The sequence below is a fragment of the Anguilla anguilla genome, chromosome 2 (assembly GCF_013347855.1).
Source record: "Anguilla anguilla isolate fAngAng1 chromosome 2, fAngAng1.pri, whole genome shotgun sequence".
In the NCBI taxonomy this organism is placed as follows: domain Eukaryota; kingdom Metazoa; phylum Chordata; class Actinopteri; order Anguilliformes; family Anguillidae; genus Anguilla; species Anguilla anguilla.
This window is the reverse complement of record NC_049202.1, coordinates 54,864,006-54,888,422: the sequence shown is the minus strand read 5'-3', so window position 1 is coordinate 54,888,422 and position 24,417 is coordinate 54,864,006. Positions and strand designations below refer to the sequence as shown.

At 39.9% G+C, this 24,417-nt stretch overlaps 2 protein-coding genes and 1 long non-coding RNA gene across 4 annotated transcripts in view; 2 read left to right on the top strand and 1 right to left on the bottom strand.

Annotated features, from left to right (window-relative positions):
• LOC118220655 overlaps positions 1-17,630 on the bottom strand; it is a 150,305-nt gene extending 132,675 nt beyond the window's left edge. Inside the window, exon 1 of the long non-coding RNA XR_004763991.1 lies at positions 17,200-17,630. This is a non-coding gene — a long non-coding RNA (uncharacterized LOC118220655). The remainder of the gene's footprint in view (positions 1-17,199) is intronic.
• Positions 4,210-11,826, top strand: enpp7.2 (ectonucleotide pyrophosphatase/phosphodiesterase 7, tandem duplicate 2). Its single transcript, XM_035404683.1, has 6 exons — positions 4,210-4,594; positions 5,109-5,254; positions 5,351-5,983; positions 8,993-9,236; positions 10,747-10,867; positions 11,155-11,826. The coding sequence occupies exons 1-6, from the start codon at positions 4,345-4,347 to the stop codon at positions 11,210-11,212; spliced, it is 1,452 nt and encodes a 483-aa protein (XP_035260574.1). The 5' UTR covers positions 4,210-4,344; the 3' UTR covers positions 11,213-11,826.
• Positions 17,631-19,907: 2,277 nt separating the features above from the next.
• Positions 19,908-24,169, top strand: LOC118219551 (chromobox protein homolog 2-like). Of its 2 annotated transcripts, none has more exons than XM_035402781.1 (5): positions 19,908-20,158; positions 20,240-20,283; positions 21,962-22,027; positions 22,266-22,335; positions 22,435-24,169. In XM_035402781.1, exons 1-5 carry the CDS (start codon positions 20,096-20,098, stop codon positions 23,785-23,787), a joined length of 1,596 nt encoding a protein of 531 aa, XP_035258672.1. In that variant the 5' UTR covers positions 19,908-20,095; the 3' UTR covers positions 23,788-24,169. The 2 variants fall into 2 exon arrangements, with proteins under 2 accessions (XP_035258672.1, XP_035258671.1); XM_035402780.1 differs by having other exon boundaries at positions 21,962-22,051.
• Positions 24,170-24,417: the final 248 nt, after the last annotated feature.

Here is a 24,417-nt window from a genome sequence, read left to right as displayed (position 1 = left end):
AAAAAAAAAGTATTTTCATGTTATGGAAAATTCCATCTTAGTGATTTCATGTCAACTATGAAGCAAGGATACAAAAATCCCTTTATCATTTAATGGCACCAAACATACCAGTGATCAACCACTTCCAAGAAGGTTGCTGTGCCCTCGAGTTACTTCCCACACCCGATAGTAACCCAGTTTCATCCAAACTGGCAAATGGCCATTTCAGAGCCATTCACACTGCACTAAGCACAGCTGCCCTTTGTCTTCAGTACATCGCACACAGTTACTGGACCAAAATGATTTTTTATGTGCTCAAAGAGCCTCCATCACCTGCCATAACTGATCTACTGTTCTAACCTAGTTGGTTGTAACAATATACAGTGAGCCCCATAATGTTCGGGAGAAAGACTTTTTTTTTTTCTTTTTTCCATTGGCTCTGTACTCCACAAATTTGGATTTGTAATCAAACAATTCACATGTGGATAAGGTACAGATATTCACAGCATTTATTCAAGGGTATTATTACACATTTTCCCCATGTAGAAATTACAGCACATTTCATACATAGCGTATACACACAGTACGCAGTAACACACAGTAGCAGATACAGTGAATGGTAATCATTGTGAGAACCTGAAACGAAGATTTCTTATGGGGGAGTAGGAGACTACATGAATTTAGAATACAAGCCCATTAAACAGCTACTGTTGTGAAACTTTTTCACCATGGATCATACTACAGAGACCTCAATTTAGCACCAGGTAGATTATATTGTGAGAAATACAGCACTGCGTATAGGCTAGGTCACCACGTTGCACACTGTTTTGCAATTACATACACACCATGATTTGTCTGGGCACCTTTCAAACTTCTATTAAATGTAGCCCGAGAGAAGCAGAGTATGCAATGCCACTTTGTTCAGCATCCATCTCAAATCACAATGGGTGGCAAAGCACAGTTCAGGAGAAAATATGCCATTTTAATACATTCACTTTGCAAAGTTCAGTAACCCATCCTTTAAAAAATTGGCGGGAATTGGCTGATTGGTTATTTAAAAGCACAGAAAATCTTAAGTTAATACCACATCTTCATTTTTACAGAATGTTTTTGTGTTTGTTTGACCACACAAAGTTGCAGCAAGGGAAATACACCTTTTTTTTTTTTTAAATGATTGACATTTAATTTTAAGCAGAAGTGCTTACATGATAAAGACTGTGGCCATTAGCTCTGTTCACACTACATTATCACCATTTTAGAGGCAATGAGAAGCCAAAATGAAGGCAGAAGAAATATCAGTTATGCCTGTGTATTTTGAATGCTTCCTCACACTCATTTTGGGGTTTCAGGATGTTTCTGTTCCTTCCAATCAAATATGTTTGCATACAGTTTTCAAGTGTGTAATGTTGCTCTCACACACATAATGCAAGTGCTTAGTTACACTACCTAGAAGCCTTAATAAGCTTCAATAACAATTTCATTTCACAAAATAATAAGTTAGCTCTTCTTACATTTGATATTGAGAATTAAGCAGCCAAACTTGCCACTAGTTGTTAGTTCTACATTCAGCTTGCCAGTGAGAAGGCTGGTTGCCTTTGTCTATTTTTGATACATTGGAGACATAGAGATGGGGACAAGCAGAAACTTTCTTTTTTTGGGCATTTCTGTGAATACCAGACAGCAGAGTTGTGAAGTTCAAGTTACTGAGATTTATTTTTACAGAGGATTAATAAACATGTAACTATTTATAACTATTAAATAAATAATAGCTTTCTTCAAGTTCATACCTACACCTTCCCATGTACATTTCTGTCATTTCTAGTTCACATATGATCTAACTGCGTTGAATTTATTTAATTGATCTACTGCCGTGGAAATCATTAAAAATTAGAAGGCATGGAGGTTGGTTTCCTCTCCAAAAACATTTGTCCTTTATCCAACCTAGATAGCAAACAGTTGCAATCACAATAGCAGTAACTGTCAAAGCCATTGCTGTCACAGTCTGTGTCATAAAACATTTATGCATGACTCACACAAGTCTCGTCAACTATAGTCACCAATGGACTTTAATGGTCTTAGCATTTTTTTACTGCCAGAAATAGATTTCCTGTCACGGCACAGAAAAGAGAAAATGACAAAATTTTCATTGTATAATTGTGGCATGTAGGTCAGCAGTGGAGCTTCAAATACTCAGACATGTCCCAGAGATCTCTACTGTCTTATCTCAGAAGTTTGGCCTCACAATGAAGTCACTTCACAATGAAAACGATCTATAGCTGTTAAAGACAACATTGTCTTCAACATTTTTTTTTGTAGAAAAAGAAGTAGTACTGTTTACAATTCATTCATTCATTCATTCATTTAGGTTTCATTTAAATCTCAGAGACGCAGAGGGAGCAGCCCTCATCTGCAAAGCTGCCGAGAACAAACCTCAGATAAGACAAACGGATTCATTTAAACTTAAAGTCAAGACAACAATGGGACCATCTTTAGTGTATTTCCTAAAATATTAATGTGTATGGGGCACTGAAGTAGAATGCAGATTGACCTAGATTGGAGTTAACAGTGGTAAGTCTGAGGACCAGCCGGTCCTGGGTACTTGTATGATATATGGTGGTATTCTAGATGAGAAGTGTGGATAAATAAGGAGGTAGCATATTGAGCATGGCTTTATAGATAAAAACATACCAGTGTTGGTCATGTCTTACTGACAGAGAATGACCAGCCAACCTTATTATATAGGATGCAGTGATAAGTTCCATAGCTGTCACCGGTTATAAATCTAAAGGCAGAGTGGTAGGCAGCATCTAATGGCTTAAGGCATTGCATCTCAGTACAACAGCAGTTGCATCTCCGTACAATATGTCACCATAGTATAAAACTGACAGAAACACTGCTTAGATTAACCTCTTTCTCCATGACATGGATAAGCAAGTTTTATGTCCATACAGGTAGCTCAGCTTTAGTTGCAACTTCCTTGTTAAACTATCAATTGAGTTTGCTATCTACTCGAATGCTAAGGTATTTGTAGTGGAGGACACGTTCAATGAGCGTATCAGTTAAAGAGCAGATATGCAGTATATGCTATTGTAGTCAATTGTCCTTGCTTTAGAGGACAGCATATAGCTTAGTTTTTTTCAAGACAGATAAGTTTAAGCCTGGTATGTTGTTTCTGTAAACTTCTAAAGGAAAGTTGCTGATTATCGATAGCAAATTGTATAAACAAGAGTAAAACACAGCATCATCAACATATAGATGATAATTACAAGTGTTGAGAGATGCAACAATTACTGATACTGTAAACAGAGAATAAAACTGGCACCAGGACCAAATCTTGGGATCACCTTTGGTAATATATAAAAATCATGAGCAGGTCTTGCCTACCTTTTTACACCGTTACCTATCAGCGAGGTCATTTTGAAACCACAGAAAAGCCATAAAATCTAAACCAATGCTGGGTAACCTCTGTAACAGTAGTGGATGAACGACTGCATCAAAGGCTTTGAATAAATCCACAAAGAGTATAGCACAGTGCTTTCTATTATCAGGAGCAGACACAATGTTATTTAAAACCAGAGAGTCTACTGAGATTGTGCTGTCCCTAGCCCTAAATCCAGACTGATAGGGACTCAGCATAGAAGAATGAGACAAAAAAAAAATTTGAGTTGGTCATTTACCAATGACTCGAATATCACTGCAAGGCAAGACAACTTAGAGATATACACTTTTTTCATATAAATATTTTCTAGAACTAAAACTACTTGAGGGGTCTAATGGAAACTGTAAAAAGGGACACAAAAGTGCAGCAAGATATAAAATTTAGGTTGACGATAAATGAGACACAGTATACCCAGAGATAGTGTTGAGCAGTCCATAGTCCGTAATCGATATGGAAGAAAGAAACCGTTTCATGGAGTCTGTTATTCGTGCAGTGAGTTTCAGACTGCTGGGAGCATTATAAAGCCTGCTTCCCCTTCATCGGTCATATTGCATAAGTGTATACTGTATGGATCATTAACAGAAATTCATCTGATAAGACCACAGGTCAACTGTACTTAAAAAAACCAGACAAAAGTTGTTTTACCTGATAGATTAGGCCATAAAATGAGGTGTAACGCAAGCCAAATCTGCTGAGTACATCTAATGAGATATAAGATTCTCACTGATTAGATAAGCAGAAGCTGTTTGTTCATAAACCCTCAGAGAATAGTTGGCACATCTGGAGAGCATCCAGTCCAGTAAAATCAGAGTGAGGTGACACAGCATATAAGAAGTGCAGCTCAGAGCTGTGCTGTTGTCTCAAAGCTAAGGCAGGGTGGCTGGTGCCCCACAGTGTATCATTACTGAGTGCGGAGAACTACGCCGATGATGCTGTTGACAGTGTCTCTGCTCCTCCTGCTGGTGTCCCCCTCTCTGGGGGCCCCACTGACGGGCCCCCGCACGAGGCCCCGAAACAAACTCCTGCTCATCTCTTTCGACGGGTTCCGCTGGGACTACGACCGAGACGTGGACACCCCTAACCTGGACGCCATGGCGCGGGACGGAGTCAAAGCCGCCTATATGACTCCACCGTTCCTGACCATCACCAGCCCCTCACACTTCACACTGCTGACAGGTAACAAGCAAGCACAACTACCAACGTAACATCAGATTATAAACCGTAGATATATCTTTCAAATGTTTGAGTCATATGTAAGACTCACTTGAGTCAATGTAGTATTTAGAATGCAATTCTTTAGAATTCAATTCCTGAAATTTTATAATATACCTATTACATCTATTATTATATCATTAATTATCTCTCAGGTGTAAAATTACATGATGAAAAAGTGTACTGTTTTACATTAGTTTAAAACACTCAATTTCTGCCCCAGGCACACATTACATTGTTTCCATTCTGATCATGTAAACTTGAGCAATGAACAGTCACATCACTGAAGGAGGGGGATTTATTATTGAAGTTGGCATTGTGCATTCTCTTCGTGTATATGGACCACTGTTATACCGCCATGTCATGTTACAACCCTGCAGCCACTGATAAATGCTGAAAGCTGTTCCCTAGAAAGAGCTGAGTTGTGGGCATGGATCCGACACAGGTTGGAAGTACACTGTCGCTAATTTTGTTTCAGGACGTTACATTGAGAATCACGGAGTGATCCACAACATGTGGTTCAACACAACCACGCAGGAAAAGAAGCAGTACTACATGGCGCAGTTCGTTGATGAGTACTGGGATAACGGCAGTCTCCCAATCTGGATCACTGCTCAGAGGCAGGTAAAGTTCATGAGCGCCGCCCCTCACACCGCCGAGCATTTGCCAGGTCTTTCCTCTCTGTTAGTCTCTCTCAGTGTGTCTGCTCCCCCTTCCTAGGGTCTGAAAGCAGGGTCGTATCACTTCCCCGGCACAGCAGCCACCTACCAAGGCGAGAGGGTGCAGGTGAGCGAGGTAGAGCCGCGCTTCTACGACTACTCCAACGAGACGGAATGGCGGATGAATATCGACACGGTGGTCGGGACCTGGCTCGGTGAGCAGGGCTTGGACTTTGTCTCGCTTTACTTCGGGGAACCGGACGTCACGGGACACAAATACGGTCCAGACTCACCAGAGCGCAGGGAGATGGTGAAGCAGGTGGACCGGACGGTGGGCTACGTCCGCACCGCTGTCCAAAAACACGGTCTGGCCGACCGCCTCAACATCATCATCACCGCAGACCACGGCATGACCACAGTGCTCAGGAATGGCCTGGTGCAGGAGATCATCTTGTCCCAGATCCCTGGCTTCTCCTTCCGAGACGTCCAGTTCCATCTGCTAGACTACGGCCCTACTGGCATGATGCTGCCCAAGGAGGGAATGCTGGACAAGGTCTACAACGCCCTGAAAGGAGGGCATCCCAACCTGCACGTCTACAAGAAGGAGGACATGCCTGGCCGCCTCCACTACTCCAAACACCCTCGCATCCTGCCCCTCATACTCATCTGTGACCCTGGCTATGTCCTCAATGGGGTAAGTGTATGATTTATTTCATTTCAGTTGTAATTTACAAAAAGGTCATTTTCAACACAATTGGCTGTTGTCTCTAAGCACAAAAGCATCTGTGCCTGCCAATAGAATGTTTATACTGTATTTCATCCTTCCCTGAAAATGGTTAATTAGATTTTGTTGATTATTATCATAGTTTCACCACTTCCATGGTTTTAGTATAAAATCTGCTCCAATAAATTCTTTGTTCTCCCCTTTCTTGCATCTGAAATTATCTCTCCCCATTTGCATTATCCACATTTAGCGTGGAAAAAGATAAGATTTACAAAGACTCATAAATAAATGTCTATATCTTTCACTGAATTAAGCTGTTTGTGATGAGTAAAAAAATGTATTTCACACCCCAAATGTATCAAATTTAAATCTATGCTTGGGGGAAAAATACTGCATTTATCTTTTTTACCCCCCCCCCCCCCTAGCATGTGCAGATGCGAGTTTGGTATAAGGAGATCACTATATTCTTTCAAATATTAATGTTCTAATACATCTTATCCTGCCTTTACAGTCACCTGACTGCTTTTGTACTTTGTTTTGCAGTCATGCTGCATGATTATGATTATATTCATTGAATAAAAGATTCTAAAGGCAAAGCAACAGTCGCAAACCTAATTATAGGTTCTTACGAGATACTTAACAAGTACTACTAAGCCCGTTTACACATTATGCTATCATCTATATGATAAATATAAGCATTATATTCCTGGTTTCATTACCATGCTTAATTTACCCGCACTGCTGTGCTACTACACATCGAGCTAAAAAGTACATCCAGTTAACTTCTCCCACACAGTCCTTCACATAATCACAGGTTTCAGTCACTTATTTGTAGGGTTTCATACATATCACAATATATTTATAAAAGGAGGATTATTTTCTGTGTTGTTAATGCTCGGCTTTTCTACAGATAGGGGGGTTTACTTTCCTTCCATATCAATACACCCACATCATTCAGCTATATTATCTCCAATGCCAGAGGACTTTAGTAGAATATATCGCAGTCAGCTCTGACACACAAACACATCAGTTTGTACTTGTGCTTCAGCAAGTTAGACACACAGGAGTATGAATCCAGTTTGAGAAAATATGAGAAAACAAATGTCATTTTCAAAACTGGAAACTAGAAAAAGTGTTGCACTGAAATAATCTAACTTTTTGCATAGGAGGAAGCCTTGTAATGAAAAACGAAAGTGAGCTCAGAGAATTAAACAGAAACTGAGCACAATGCACAGTTCAGACACGAGTCAGGACAGACGATTGTCAGAGGAATAAAGGAACCATCTGAAAAGGTACGAGAAGATGATGAATTAGCAGGCGGGATGGTGGTAGGAAGTTGCCTCACTGCGAAGTTTTAAGAAAGTGCAAGCCTGTACTGTGAGGTAGATTAGCAGGGCACAGCTTAGCACCTGTAGTTTGTGGAGCTGAAAGAACTGGCAGCCATTTCAGGGGTGAACTGAAGGGCAAGAGCTCTGATTTGAACTGAAGGTACAAGTACCAAACTGTCAGAGTGTATCCAGATAGAACCTCCGGAAGGCAGGCAAGGAGAAGAGCTGTTGAAAAAGCGGTGAAAGCAGAGAATGCAGTGAAGGAGGCACAAATGACGAGGGCCAATATGGAAGACTGGAGCGCAGCAAAGTATGAGTCAGCAGTTGTGTGTGTTTTTGGCCTGGGCTCCTTTGGACATAGACTCTCACAATCTTGATTGCATAACCAGTAGATTATTCAGAAGGTCAATACCACCACCTCAGTCTTACAACTTTCCTAGACTTAGATAGATACTGGATCACTCACAAATCCATGAAGCATGATAACCTCAAGGTCAGCCAGTGAAAGTCATGAATTCATGAGACTAAATAATTGGATACACAGGAAAACAACCTTTTGCAAAGAGATTTGCATGCTATTTAAAGAAATATCATAGCATGCAAAACTTTATTTATTCAGATAAATGTAGCCTACTGTTAAAACATATAGGATTAAAACAAACTCCCAATTCAATGTATAGAGCATAACACCACTGGCATTGCAAAGTAACCTCTTTTTTTCCCCCACATTATTTTGCATGGCTCAGCATTTAATTTAATTAATCTGGAACAATGGAACCATGATTCAGAAGTTTAAATGACACACTGAACTCATAATCAGCACGCATGGATTCAGGAATATTGCTTTCTTTTTGAGTTAATATCGCCCTCTGCTGTCATTTCAAAATAATGCAACTTTGCACACAGAACATTAATAGTTAAGAGTTAATATCAAAGCAAGAAAAAAAAAAAAAACCCTGAACACTATAACAGTATACACCACAAAATATTTTCCTATTACTGCTGTATTGAGCCTATTCAAGAATAAGCTTTGCCATGAAATTAAATACTACTGGAAAATCTGATGCAACCAGTAACATGAAGATGATGACTTTAACAATCACACCTAAGTTTTGAAGTAATATATCTTCAATGGTTACTTCACAAAGTCTTCAATGTATTGTGTTGCTCCACACTATTTATATGGTAAGCTTTGATATTTAAAATTAATCTGTTTGCTAAACTGGTTTTGTGCTTCTTCTATCAACCACATTAATCACCAGCTATCTATACTGTTATTCACAAATCCACAACACATTGCATTTTGATTAGTTGAAAGAACAAATACAAACTCAAAAGGCTAAATTAAACTCTAGATATAGCTTATTCTCATTTATGCTAAGCTGCAGATTTGCATCAAAAGCAGGCAGAGGGAACACAACCAGATTCACAGCATAATTCCTGGGAATGGAGGCAGAAAGAAGTGATTTGTTTTCTTTCATTTTATAAACATTGAAATTAAACATTAGCTACATGCACATGCTCTAAGCAGGCCTGTGATTTAAAAACAAAATCAGGGCATCAAAGACGAAGTACCAGACTGTTATACTCTCACATGCTAAACCTGCGTAAGTGACTGCAAACTGACTGAAACAATCTGCTGTTTTTTCAGCTGCTCCCAGTGCAATACAGCAAGGGGGAGCATGGCTACGACAACAGCTTCATGGACATGAAGCCCTTTTTCAGAGCGGTGGGGCCTGATTTTCACAAAAACCTGGTGGTGGGACCGTTTGAATCAGTGAGCCTGTACCCCCTGATGTGCCACTTATTGGGCATCACACCTCAAATCAATGACGGGTCCCTAGATGACACCCGACAAATGTTAGCCTCCACTGAGGACAAAGGCACTAGTGGAGGTAAGTTTAAACAAGGACAACAGCATCCTGTCATTAAACCATGTTTCTCACCAAACAGAATGTCACTTCAGCCCGTAAGGAACCCCTCTGATACAAACAGCGGAAGTATGAGTGGCGAAGGAATGTGTTGTCGTCTTACCCGCTGCTACTGGAACGGGAATAACTGAATGTTCTCTCAGTTATCTGAATCCAAAATAATGTTTTAACCTTTCCTCTGTGCTAACAGTGATGCATAGAAGGAGGAGGACACTGCTTTCTGCCAGTAGCGTGACTCTATATCTTGGTAGAGGCGGACATGCCTCTGGCTTGTGTAACCTGCATGAATTCGATTGTGCATCTTGCTACGACACGAGTGTATAGGGCAGAGATTATGGGGTGCAGATATTCTGAATTCCGTGTGATAGGACCTTGTGCAGTGGTAAGAGTGGAAGAGGAATACCAGGTCAAAACGAATGCAGTTTATTGTACAGTGTGTTCAATAATGGAAACATACAATCGTGCAAAAGTGTGTGTAGTGAGATGGCAACACATAAATGCACGCTGGAGGTCATATATTGACAAGTCTCCCCAAACCATTCCACTTTTTCCCTTATATACCCTAATATCAAAGGAAAATTCCAAGTCATCAAATAAGACACATAACATTATTCATCCTGCCTGTACTACCTCTGTAAGCCAGTGACACTGGGTTAACCGTTGTAGCTGAGACACCAACGTGTTCCCCATGACATCAGCTTTCCAACAATACAAAACATTATTACACCGTATTATGGAGACCCTAAGGTTTACATAATGCTGATCCAATCAGATGTCTTGCAACTGAGCACTGTCTGTTTATCACACTTGCGGACTCCCTGTCAGCACAGTAAACAGTCTGTTCTCCTTTGGGGGTCTGATAAGGGGCACAGTTCTGTAAACCGCCCTACAACCCCCTTGGTTCCATGAGAGCACTGTAAAGTGTGTCCAGGATGCTCAATTTTAGCCGAAGTCCTCCTAGGTAAAAGACAAAGAATAGGAGACTACAAAGATCACAACTCTTTGATTTTTGGTATTTAAATGACAACCCTTTATTTATCTAATTTTGGGGATGACCCACAAAAGCCAACTAAATGAAGTGTAGCTGCTCTTACACCGAAAGGCTATTTCAATTGAATACTACCATGTGTTTCTCTACATCTCAAAATGTTGTTTGTTTATTTATGTTTTACTTCCACAATTAATATTTTGAACTGCTCAGCTTGCCTGCCTCTGGGTATTTTTCACACTTACTTTCCAATATAAAAGGAACTGTGCATGATTTCTGCTGCTTTTGTTCTGAAAAGCACAAGGAGCACTGATTTGCCATTCCTGGTGGGATACCTGGCAGAACTGATTGACGAAAGACAGACGCACACATGATCTGCTGCCGTGTGAACTAAACCAACGGGTATAAACAATGGTGCTGCAGTTGGATTATGGAATATTTCGATTTTTTTCTTACATGTTTTTCCCAATCTGTTTTTTGTCTCAGATTCTGGGAGTGTCCAGTCTAATGTCTTTACTGGTTTGGCAGCAGCGGCTGGGTTTTTGGTTGCAGTTGGCACGGTGGTCACAGTTCATTCCACATGCAAAAGAAGGAAAGACAGACTGAAGTAAAAACATCTATTTTTTTATAATGCAAAATAAGTTTTAGACAGTTTATTTTAAATTTATCTAAATTTGATCTAACAGTTCACCACTCAGTGAATTGATTTGGATATATAAACTTTGTGTAAGTACATTACTCACTGTTATTAATGTTAGTGTAATACTGAGTGAATATTTTTATATAAATGCAGTGTAGACCCTGCTTCAGAGTGTGAACAAAACGTGTAAATAATTTTGAAGCACACAAGAATACAGCCATTACGTCTTTGTCCTTGTACCTTCCTTGTTTCAGATCCAAAGAAGATATCTTTGAGGACACAAAGGAAACTTCTCCACAAACATCCTTCTGAGAGGGCTGTTGTAAACAGCACCTGCAGTTAGCGCTGATCAGTTTATCAGTCAAAATGGACATGAATTCAAGACTGGCGTGAACAGGCTGCAACGTGCGTGATAAAGTAATAAGAACATTGCACACAAGGTTCAAAAAGTTCCAGGTAGTTGCTGTTCAGTTTATCACATGCCCTAAATGCTACCCAAGCAGAAAAACAGCTGAATATATAGCTGTAACATTGCTGTTGGCAGGAGGAAGCCTAAGTTAATATGAATAAATGAATAGTGATAATGCATGGTGGGCCTTCCTCATTCATTTAAGCTGAAGTAATGATCAATAATGACAAGGTCCCACAATTAGCATGTTTTTGTTTTCACAGACTGTTAAACCTTTCTATACATCAAAGTGTCAGTTCAATGTGAATGATAAGACAAACTGTAATAACATCACAGTAAATCAGCTGCACAGGGACAGTTGCTACATCAGGGTAAGGAGGAAGCAATTCACATATTGCATGAGTTTATATGGTCAATCCACACTTTTGTATTCAGTTGATTTTATTCTGAATTATTAAGAGCATTCGTGTATATTCTTTTTTTCTAGTTTAACTAAATAAACAAACATTAGCTACAACAGATATTATTGTTCTTCCTTGTAATTGTTCCTCAATTAACAGTTAGCATCAACAGTGTGACTTCAATTTATTTTATGGAGCTTGACGATTTGCCAAAAGGCAAAAGGCACCATTCCACTGAAAGAAATCTAAACTCACTTTCAACTCAAATGCAATATAATAAAACAATATACTGCTATGCATCATTTCAGCAGTATTGTATAAATATAATTAGAAGATTATTTCCTCTATTTGCTCAAGATCTCAGAACAAGTTTTGTCCACTTTTGTCCATCATATTGAATCTGTTATATCATGAAAACAAATAGCAAAAGTACATGTATTGTTTACATTGTTGCCATCAAATGCAAGCTAATTCCTTATTCGGTAGGGTACCATAGCAAAATGAATTCCTTTAAAATAATGATGCAACATGAACTGTCCTAAATCATAATGGCCTCTTTAATACCATCAGGTATCCTTGAGTACACACTCTCTTATGCTTTAACATTGTTTTCTAGTAAGCAATAAAATCTACTTAAATTTCAAGAGAGCCCAGGGAAAGTGATGTAAATATCCAAAGGTCAAGGTAAAAATGCATAGGTCACATTTTACCTAAAACTAGAGACTAAATCTGGACAATTCATTGAAAACATTATCATCAAACATGAGGCGTTTCATTTTACACTACTAGTGAATGCTTTCTTTCTTATGAACAAGATTTACCTCCAAATGTGGAGTATTGGTCGGTGACTCTTGACTCTGTTGCACTGGATAAATCACACCTGGCAGTACCAGGGCCACATCGGTATTGTGCTCCAAAATAACGCCTCGGAGGATAACCTAGTTTTTTTTGGGAATGTACAAATTGGACGTTGTATTACATTGCTGGAGCTATTGAGAACCCCCTGGAGCGGGTGACATTTGCAGAAACAGTACAACAGTTAAACAGTTGTACCATACGCCGCGGAATGAGGCCCCAAATAACCAGAGGTTGTGCTGAGTGGCAGCAGTCAACATGGCTGAACCCCAGCCTGTGAGGAGGTATGCCGTGAGCATTGGCTGCAGGGTCCATTCTAAAACTCAGATTAATTCCTCTGCATCTGCCATCCGCACATTATGTGGATGAGTCATCAACAGACATTACATCAGACAGACAGGGGGCCAAACATGTGAAACCAAAAAGCCTGATTAGGCTTTCGGGGTCATTTCAACATGCGTACTCTGAAGAGTAACCTCAGAAAAAGAGATTATTTTCTCAACTAAATGCACAGCATAAACAAGACCATCATTTCATATTAAACTGAATGTTCTAAAGTGACCCGTATCACGAGCCAAATATGCTGAATAATCTATTGCCTAAGATACTTTCTGATAAGATAAGAAAAATCATTTGCTCATAAAAAAAAATGGTGAATCCCACTCAGCCGGCTGGAGAGTGTCCAGCAGTGTGCGGTCCATTCCAGTAAAATCGGAGTGAGGTGACACAGCATATCAGAAGTGCGGTTCAGGGCCAGAGCAGGGTGGCTGGTGCCCCACAGTGTATCATTACTGAGTGCGGAGAACTACGCCGATGATGCTGTTGACAGTGTCTCTGCTCCTCCTGCTGGTGCCCCCCTCTCTGGGGGCCCCACTGACGGGCCCCCGCACGAGGCCCCGAAACAAACTCCTTCTCATCTCTTTCGACGGGTTCCGCTGGGACTACGACCGAGACGTAGACACCCCTAACCTGGACGCCATGGTGTTTGGATGGAGTCAGAGCCACTCATGACCACTGCTAGTTCCGCACACTTCAATTGCAATCACAGATTTTTAACAAGCCGTTCATTTTTCTCAATTAGGATTTAAACGTTTAGAGGGATTATTTACCCCTCTAAAGCCATATCATCCAAACATGCGACTATTATTCTTCTTGACATGCATAGCTATTTCTGACATAATATGGCCTAAGAGGGAAAAGAATCCCTCAACATGAAAATCACCTCATTAAGCAAAATTAACAGCTTGTAAAAATTCTGGGATCGCAATTGTGGTTGCAACAAAAACCAGCATACACAGTGGTTCCCCAGGACCAAGCTTGAGAGCCACTGGGTAAAAGCACCACACTGTGGTGCATGGATGAGCCCCATGGTTGAGTCCCATGGTTTCCGATCGAAACCAAGCTGTGCCGGGACTGGCTGTGGCTGGTAAGTCCATAGGGCAAAGTGCAATTGGCAATTGCATCACCCTTGGTACAGGAGGGTTCAAATCAGTTAGAGGACCTTGTTTCATTGCCCTCTAGTAAAAAACAAATAATAAAAATAAAGAAATACAGTACAAGAAGTATCTTATGATTTGCTAGCTACATCCTTGTTGCCAGATTGTGGGTGTACAAAACATGTGCTAACAAAAAACCTGATTAGCTTTATGACAAGATAACATTTAACAATGCAAACAGAACAGAAGTAAATACTTTTTTTTTTTTGCTTTATTTTGTCAGATGCAAAAGTTTTAATAGATCTTCAATGCCAGACATATGTGCACACCGACAAGGTCAATGAAGGCTATTATTAAAGGTGTCCATTTCAGACCCTGCACTTGCAAAGACATGCGTATGGAGGATATTTCCCCTTCCCAAAGGGGAAAATGTGGGGAAAAAATGAACTACACGAAAAGAAGATATTCTTATGCTGATAAATGAACATTTCAGTGTAGGAGCCTTTGCATGACATCAAAACAGCATCAGTGTCTTTTTATAGAGCAATTTTTTTTCATCACAATCACAAGTCGCATGCTTGGTATGTGACAGATTAACCTCTCAATCTGGAGTGATCACCATGCTGCTCAAAGCACTTGTAACATATGACGGAAGGAGCTATATGTTCAGTATACGTAGCAGTGCTGAATGGAGACATAACTCACAATTTCAAAGGCTTCAAAACAATTTAACAGTGATCCACAACATGTGGTTCAACATAACACAAAAAAACTATACTACATGACACAGTTTGTCAATGAGTACTGTGAATACATCAGTCTCCCAGTCTGGATTTTATCCTTATTGTAGCAATATTATTTTGTCCTTGTCCTCTTTTGCGGTTGCACAAGCAGGCTTCTTACAAGTGTAGGTATATTATATGCTACAGCAATGCATACAATATTTTGTGGTGTGGAACATGATGGAAACTGTTGGGGGGCAATGCATAATATCTTATTGTGAAGTTCTAATTGTTTGGACATTTGCAATCAAGTATGGAAAGGCTAACCAAAATGTGCATGTCAATATAAACAGTGCCTAAAGGACACCACCATTGTATTTCCATTAAAATCTGACAACTGGTCATATTGGGTCTTAAGTATGTACTGAAGGGAGAATAATTGATTATCTGGTGCAAATAAATATGACTCGTATGTTATTGATTGTAACTTTTCAAGGTAATTAGTTGTTTGATGTAACAGCACATGAAAACGATTATATATAATCTGTTCCCACTCATGTTAATGACTGCCATTGGCTCTGTAAAGAAAAACATAGCATGGAGGAACATCTTAATGGAATACTGTACACCTTTGTGTTGTGAGCTGGGTATTTGTTTTTATTTATTTTTTAGATGAAATATAAGCTGTATACAAATATTTGATTAACATACTCAACGTCACACAAATATATTTGTGTTTCTAAAAGGTTTTTTGAAAACTGATTGAAGCAAGAGCAGCTTTTAAGCATTTATACCCAACAAGTATTATGCATACACCCCGACTTAACTTTGCAGAGGACATTGCAAACCGTACTATAGGACTGTCCACACAGGATTCCTTAAATTAAAGTGAATGAAAATGTTACACAGTAAATGTTCATTTTCAGTGGGACCCAAACTTATGGGGTTGGGAAACAGTGAGAGTGTATACTCCCAATATGTTACTCAGTTCCAGTAAAAGGTAAATAAGTTAAGAAAGCATTCATTTTAACAAACTCCTATAGTAACAGTCCAGACTACCTGATCAAAAAATGATCCTTGTCATAAACTATAATGTACTCACACTACACTGTACCCTAAGAGTAGCAAGGTGTACAGAGAAAAATGTACATTCTTTTGTTTCAGCTTGGAGACAATTGTATATTCAGATGAAACAGCCCTAACTAGAAGAGTGCACTGGGTAGAGTTCAGATCTCCGCCAGGCATGTCTGTCCGTTTGGAAGCAGTTGTTGATCACTTGCGGCCCCTACCAGCCAGTTAGGAGGAGTGAGGAGTTAGCACACAATGTATTTCAATGGACAATGATGGAAATTAATTCAAATAAAATACTTGTCGTTGACCGATTTGCAAAATATTCGAGAGTTCAGGTCCTTAGCCTGCTGTCAGCGTGCACAACAAATAATAGGTGGATTGGACCAGTAGTATGCGAGATTTGCTGCGGACAGAGACACAAACACAAGCGACCAAACACATAATCCCCTCCAGGTTCCGCCTGGCGGAGATAATAAGAAACAAATTTCTGAGTGGATATGAAGTTACTCACAGGAGTCTGACATGTCTATGATGAACGTGAATGAACCAAACCGTATTTATCATTAGATAAAAAAATATTAATTTACTCATTTGGGGCGGCATAGCTCAGGAGGTAAGAGCGGTTGTCTGGCAGTCGGAGGGTTGCCAGTTCGATCCCCCGCCCTGGGCGTGTCGAAGTGTCCCAGAGCAAGGCACCTAAGCCCTAATTGCTCCCAACGAGCTGACTGGTACCTTGCATGGCAGCCTTTCACCATTGGTGTGTGAGTGTGTGTGTGAATGGGTGAATGAGAGGCATCAATTGTAAAGCGCTATATAAATGCAGTCCATTTACTTGTTTCTTTTTAAAAACATATTTAGCATATTTTGAAGATGAACTTATTATCTTGGTATATCGGTCATCAGTGAGGGAGTGTTTTTAGAAATAGTTACATATTGTTATTTTAGGTAGCCTAAAGATTTTGATTTACCCTTGGCAATGACTTCAAAGACATGCTTCAGCTTTGCCATATCCAGCAGGATTAGTAAAATATCCAAACTACCGTATCGTGTGTCATGTATGTTATTGGTGGACAGCCATAAGTGGAGGTCAAGGACATGCGCAGGGGGAGTTCGTGAGGCGCGAATGTACAAGAGAGACCTGTTAACCAGATGTCCCGGACAAGAGCCCCCAATTGTTACAAGCAACAAATCTACAGGTGCCGAGTAACCTGGCCAGCTGCCTAGCTATAACCGGAAAGCGAGACCTGTAATTAAAGCTAGATTCTTATTGCTTAAGATGTGTACCCTAGCCTGGTGTATGTTGTGTTGTGTAAAATGGGCGTATAAACGGAAATAAAATGCGGCACGTCTGAATAAAATAAAACGGAAATAAAAAACGTCTGCCAAGGCAGTCCCCCCCTCTTACCGGAGGAAGATGTCCGTGTAGGGCTGGGCCAGCACTGCCTCCAGGCCTCCTGTCCGGCGCTGCTATGTCTTGTTTCTCCTTTCCGTTTATTAAATTTATTGAAAATTAAAACGAACGAATAACCAACAAGAAAAAAACAAATGCACGCAATGGCGAGGCAGCACACTGATGGAGAAGAGTTTGCAGGTGTTTCTCTAAGAGTCCTTCCCACGAACAGAGAAAAACGGTTTTAACCAAACTATTTCACGAGGGGAGCTACCCCTCCAAAAGGCCGCCTGGTAGCCTACACAAACCGGTCTATATGGCCTATAATTTCGTGACACTTTTTCCCGAATAGTGCAATGCAAACTAAACACCAAATGCCTCCTCAGCTCCGTCCGTTCGGTTCTTCAAATTAGGCCGCCCAAACTTAATTGTAGCTGCCCCGCCCCTTCCTGTTGGATGGTCTTTTAAAATATTCTGGAAAGGGAGGGACTGCTGAACGTTGTTAATGATGCAGTGCGTGCCAAATCAAAGAAACAAAGTATTAAGAAAACGGGTGTGTTTGAAGTGAGTAAGTGACCTTATACTAAGTCAAATGTAGCTAAGTGCCGGAGAGCTACTATTGTATTCAAGCAAAATGTTTCAGTCAGCTGACGATGAATTTAGCAGTTAGACTCAAGACAGGCCGGCAAACTGCTTGATCATATATCATCTCATGTCTAAATTGCCTACATTCAAAATGGAACATGGATAATAAAGATTATTGGATGGTGTTTTGCTGTGTTGTATTGGAACTTACTGCACATGACTTTCCTCTAGCCAGTTTAACACATGATGTATACAATAAAATGTCCAATGTTAATTCAATTCTAACAGTGTTAATTTAATTCTTAACATACAACATTTGGTCCCCCTGTGGAATGTGGGACCAAATGTTATCTATTGAATGTTGAATTAACACTGGACATATTACTGTGGAGGCTATACCCAGAAATCCAGGAGCCTTGCCATTTAGGGGTAATGTCTGAATGAGAGCCAAAGTCTGCATTTCAGAAAGGTTGCTCGGAGTAGCCTAATATTTCTGGGAAATGTTCCGTTTTTATATTAGGGTGAACAAAGCTATAACATTATCGGATCAAGCACGCAAAACCTGACTTCTTTTGACTTCCAATCAAGCTATGTTGTGTCTTACTGACAAGTGGTTACTGCAGTACATCTTCAGCAGTTTTATAGGCGTTTCAAAAGTTCCTGTACTTGTGTACACAATAAAATATTTTCTTCATTAGCGAGCTACTTAGCAAATGTCTGCTAGCTTCTCTGGCTATCCAGAATTAACAAAACAATATCTTGGAGGGCTGATTTGGAAAACAATTTGCCAACTGGCGCTATATGTGAATTCTATTAACCCAGTAAAATACAGAATAGTCCTTTGTTGTGTGAACAAGACAAGCCACAAGATGCCAGAACAATAAATATGCCAATGTTCCGTATTATATGTGTGAAAGTGGCTATGGCCCTGCATATGAAAAATACCTTTCATAGGCCTTTTTAATTACCAGGGCGCAATCTCCAAATCAGTTTCTGTACCCCAAGTAACCAAAGAACTCTAATTAAGGTGCAGAACACGTGAATCTAAAAAGAGGCATTGTCTCTTGTATTTCTTCCTTTGGTGTTTGCATATATTTATTTATGTCTTAAAGAAGTCACTTTTTGCTGAGAAGGCTAACTGATTGGGAGGGATACGTGACACTATGGTATTTGACAGCACCTTGGTACAGCTAACATGATAAAAGTACCACTGTATATATGACAGTGTTTTGTAATAAAATAAGTGTACATTATAGAACTATGAACTGAGACACACAGAAGAAATTAATGTTCTCAATCAGTGGTTTATATTTTAATTTATCAAACATCAGGAATACATCAAATAACACAATTTTCTAACAACATACAATGCAAATTATCAAATGAACATCTTAATTGTTAAATAAATAAACAAATGCCATTTCAAACAGTAACTCATTCATATAGCATATTTTATCATTGAAAGTAATATAAAATACAAAATAAGAAGTAAAAAATGGATTAGAGAAGTACAATTGCAGTAGACTCCTATTACAATCAAACAATTCACAAGGGGTTAATGTGCAGATCCTCAGGTTTCATTAAAGTGTATGTTCATACATTTTTATACATTTTGGTTTTGGCAAATTACAACACTTTATACATAGTCAGCGCAACATAATGCATGGGACAAATGGCTTCACGGGTGTTTCTGATTTGTCAGGTGTGCGCAATTGCTTCCTTAGTGCAGGTACACTGTAAGAGAGCTTTCATTATCTAGTCTTGATTCTGGGCTTTCGATTGCCTTTGGAGAATGTTTCGAGCGTTAATCATTATGAGGCTGAGAAATAAGAAAATAGTCAGACATAGTCCAAACCTTAGGTTAACCAAAGTAACCTGTTTGGAACATCAATAAGAACGAGAAGAGCACTGGTGATGTCAGTCATTTTACTTACACATCAGGCCAATAGTATTATGCTACCTGTGGCAAAAAAATAAATAGAACAAATAAAATAAAAAACTTAAGGTAGGTAAGATTTCAGTCAATTTTTAAGCAATTGCTCTACATATAATCTAAATTAGGTTATTGCATGTTTAACCATTTTGGGGGGAACAACCACGCCCCTACATTTCCTCCGTATTTGTCATTGGTTGTTGGATTTGATTTAGGTTGTAGCGGGCGGAGTAAGGAAAAACGGGTCGGATAAAGGAAAATGGATGAAACACAATAAATTTTTTAAATGACGTACCGTAAAACCAAAAGGTAATTTAGAGGAATATATTTAGTGTTTCATTGGACATCCTGTTTTGTTCATGTTTCATTAAAAGACAGTACTGCACAAAAGCGATGAGTGCTGTTGGGGGACAGGTTTTTGACGCGGAATGCATCCTCAGCAAACGACCAAAAAAGGTTCGCAGCTATTCTTTAATTGCATTATTAAATAGAACGTTACTTTAATCACACCACTTACGATTGCACTTCATTTTGCAGGGAAAATTCGAGTATCTGGTGAAGTGGCGAGGGTGGTCATCCAAGTAAGTAAGCTGACTAGCTCGTAAGCTAGTCTATTTAGCTAAAGATGTTGCAGCAGAGTCCTAACAATAAAAACGAGTCGTTTGTTGCTGAACTTCTAATTTTCATATTTGAATGTAGCCATACAGAGTAAGGAGCAATCTAGCCAAGGCGATCGACAGGTATTGTAAATATAATACGGACTTGCTTGAAAGACAAATAGCCTACATTGTGAGCTGGCAGCAGCTAACATTAACAGCAAAGCCAGAGGAGGCAGTGACGTATACAGCTGCCTCCAATTTACTTATATTTGTATTAGTTTAATTTAGCTAGTTGGTAGCCCAGTTCCATACACAAAGGTGGCTAAGGTAAGGCTTATATTGTAACATTTATTTTTATCGGGTAGCGACCCACTGTCTAATGTTACCTCGTTCAGCTTTGTATCAGAACTGTTTACGTTCTTGACAGCGGAAAACCTTACCGTTACCTTTTATTTTACAACTAAGCTGTCTCACCAAATGTCTTCTATAATTACTAAGCACGCTTCTGTTTCATAAAACGACCTATTTTGCCTCACTTTACTTTAATATAAACCATTCATTTCACCAATGGACACTCTAGCGAGATATTCAGTGTTATATTGTGTATTCAGCTTTGTCCATCAGGGGGGGTCATTATTTTTTTTTTTATGTCCGTACGATGTAATCTCTCTGTCATAGAAGCCAAAATTATGTCATCGCGTGGCCAAAATGAAACATGATGCCAGCTATAGGATAACGTTACTGGCAAACAGTTCCCCTAGAAAATCAACATTTATTCCAAGAAAGCAAATGTTGATTTTTTAGAACTTTTAGCCTAATCAATGAGACACAGTAGATTTGTTAATTTTTCAGGAATGAGTCAATGTTGCTACTTTAACTCAAACGGAGTAATTTTTAAAAATATATATATTTTTTGATGAAGTTGAACTGTTGGGGGGGGGGGGGGGGGGGGGGGGAGCGGGTGGAGAATCTAAAAATTCAGTTGGCTTTTCAATCTCATAAACCACTGGGAATTTGGTTTTAAAACTACATTTCACCAGTTATTGATAGATATTCCAGCATTAGTTACAATGCTTTAAAAATATTCCAAGAACCCTGAAATTTTTAATTGGTAGCCTATGAGATGGCTTGCTTTAACTTGCACATGTCTAAACACTGTTTGGTTAGCTAGCCAATTTTGTCATTGTGTTTTAACGATATTTTAAGTGCATACTGTATAGTTTAATGGGTTGTGTTAATATGAAATGTAAACCTATCCAATTGTGCACAACCTTTCACCAAAAAGATAATTCACCGCGGCTTGTTCGGGTAGTAGTTCAAATCAGAAGGGAATCATGTAAATCATTGTACTTGGTCATTATAAAATCCCTTTTGAATGATTTGAGGATTTTTCAACCATTTTTCTTTTTTATATGCTAATGCAACAAACCTATACAGGAGAATTATTATTTTTAGAAACAGGAAATATTATATACTACTTCCTGTTGTTTAATCTCTACGTTGCATTTGTAATTTTAATCTTGTAAATTGTAAATTTTCTAATTTTATCATTATGTTGAAATTGTCCTCATCTATTTTTTTAAAAACTTTTTTTCTGAAAAGACATGAATAAACTGGACATTCTCGTACTGACCTTTCTTGCGATCCCTTTTTGTTTCAGACATAATAGCTGGGAGCCTGAGGAAAACATCCTTGATCCACGACTATTGGCTGCGTTCCATAAGAGGTGTATTTCTCTCACCTCTGACATGTACTGTCATATTTATATTTTCACTGAGTACAAGAAAACTGACATCTGCAGACTGTTATCTATTTATTGTTTCCCTTTTGGTTTCAGAATCAGATTGATCAGTGTCTGTCCAACATGGCACATATGGAAAACAAGATTGTTTTACAAAATTAGCTTTGTTCAGAATCTTTCCCTTTGAATTCTGACAATCGTTTTGTCTTTAATGTGTCTTCAGTGAACAGGAAAAGGAAATTAGTTTATCCAAACATGGCAAAAGACCAAGAGGGCGGCCACGAAAAATTGCGGTAAACACATTTTACCTTAGCAATGCAGTGACGGATATCATTTAGACTGCATCCCATTGTTTATATCTGAATGCTTTTGTTTTTCTTGTTCCTTTTTAGGAATTGGTTCCAGCAGCGACAAAATCAAGCGGATCATCATCGTCATCTAACTCTTCCTTATTTTCCTCAGCCTCCTCTGATGATGATAATATCAGTGCCAAAAAGGTGAAGCCAGGTTCTCGCACATGTGATTCTCGCCCTGTTCCGCAGAAGAAACCACAGACTGTGGTGACCAGGGAGGAGCCAGTGAAGAAAAAACGTGGGAGGAAAGCACTGCCTCCAGAGCTCAATACACGCAAACAGAGCGAGAGAGCTAAAATGCTCTTAACAGCCCCTTCTAAAGCTTTGCCAAGGGAACCCAAACCTGCCACCAAAAAGCCATTACAACCAGCCAGCTTCACCTACCCAGGCATGAGCCGGAGCTCCAGGGACCTCTTGGGTGTGCCGAGCAGTGGGTCCTTCACACAGGGTGCCATTGGTAAAAGCTGCCTGAACCCCACAGGGTCCACACGCAGCATGACCACAGCCATCCCTTCCCTCGGCAGATTTGCTCAGAGCAGGAGCTCCTCAGACTTCAAACTCTCAATCTCTGACATCAGCAGCAGTGCAGGACTGGACTTGAAGAACACTGCTTCAAAATCCCTTGGAGTGGCAGCACTTAATTTATACAATTCCGAACAGTGCAGCAGCAGTGTTGGGCAGGGCCAGGGCACTCCCCAGGCACCTGCAGGTTCTTTGAATGGGCAACAGAAGCAGACTGTTTCAGGGCAGATGCTCATACAGCAGGTGTCCAATGGTAAGCCGGCAGGCCTGTCCAGCAGGAGCCAGGCCCACAGCCTGGAGGCCCTCAACCTGCAGTGTGTCAACAAACCCACACAGGGTAGTTATCCGGCAGGCAAGGGGTCTGCTGCAGGGTCAACCCTTCAGAGTGCTGCAAGACCTGCACAGAATGCAGCGGCAGGAAACGATAACCAGACACGCAGCTTTGTGAAAAATCTGTCCACTTCAAGCAGCACGCTGTCCGTGAACATCCAGCCAGAAACTGGGAAGCCCAAAGAAAGGAGCAACGAGGGTACAGTAAGGGAGGCACTCCCTAAGAGGACAGAAAGGGTCCCTGCTAAGAGAAGAGAGGATGCATCATTGTCCAAGGATGGAGGCGAGCCAGGAAAGGTCCCGAGTCAAATGAGCACTGGGGAGGTGGGGAATCGCTCCGGCTCAGACCGACCAGACCCCTCTCCCAATGGGGGCCAGAGCATGTCTGTGTCTGTACTGACTAATCAGGACTGGAAGCCTACGCGTAGCCTGATTGAGCACGTATTTGTCACAGACATCACTGCCAACTTGGTCACAGTGACAGTAAAGGAGTCACTGACCAGTGTGGGCTTTTTTGGGAACTGTAACAGCATGAGTTGACTCTTTGTATTAAAGTGAGGTGTTGTCCCTTGCCAAATTGGCAACATGGGGACATGGCATACATTGCAGAACCATGAAGGAAGTAGTGCAGAAACATAGTAGATCTTTATTGGTATGTTGTCCAGTTCTAGCTTTTCTTCAGAACTTAGAAACCAATAAACTTGGTAGGCCATTATTAGTATTAAGATGTATTCACTTTTAATACTTATTTTTTGGTGCTTTGTAAGCTCAGAATACTGCAGCATTCCTTCATTTTTATACACACAAATCAACCTGTTAATGTGAACTGGATTTTTTTGTGAATGGAACGGTCCAAAAACTACATATTTAACATTCTGTCAGTACTCAAAACTCAGGACTATTAAAGCATTTCTTAGTTTCAGTGTAAGGACAATAATTACAGTATCAGGACTATCCCATAGTATAGATAATGTATCTCCAGCTACTTCCCTTGCTGAGAATGGAAAGGATGTATTCCTCAGCTCCCCTGATGATGTGTGCAGCTCCGTTTGGTGCTTCTGCAAGTGGGGAGAAAACACAAAATCCACAACAGCTTAACTCTGGGAAGGCTGGCTATGAGGAAAATCACCAATACTCTCCGTATCAGCACTTTGTTTCACTTTAGTACTT

Coding starts and splice junctions, on each gene's coding strand:
- enpp7.2 (XM_035404683.1), top strand. CDS start 4,345: ATGATGCTGTTGACAGTGTCTCTGCTCCTCCTGCTGGTGTCCCCCTCT. Junction 4,595..5,108: donor ACACTTCACACTGCTGACAG/GTAACAAGCAAG, acceptor ATTTTGTTTCAG/GACGTTACATTGAGAATCAC. Junction 5,984..8,992: donor CTGGCTATGTCCTCAATGGG/GTAAGTGTATGA, acceptor CTGTTTTTTCAG/CTGCTCCCAGTGCAATACAG.
- LOC118219551 (XM_035402780.1), top strand. CDS start 20,096: ATGAGTGCTGTTGGGGGACAGGTTTTTGACGCGGAATGCATCCTCAGC. Junction 20,284..21,961: donor TGGCGAGGGTGGTCATCCAA/GTAAGTAAGCTG, acceptor TTTTTGTTTCAG/ACATAATAGCTGGGAGCCTG. Junction 22,052..22,265: donor ATTTCTCTCACCTCTGACAT/GTACTGTCATAT, acceptor ATGTGTCTTCAG/TGAACAGGAAAAGGAAATTA.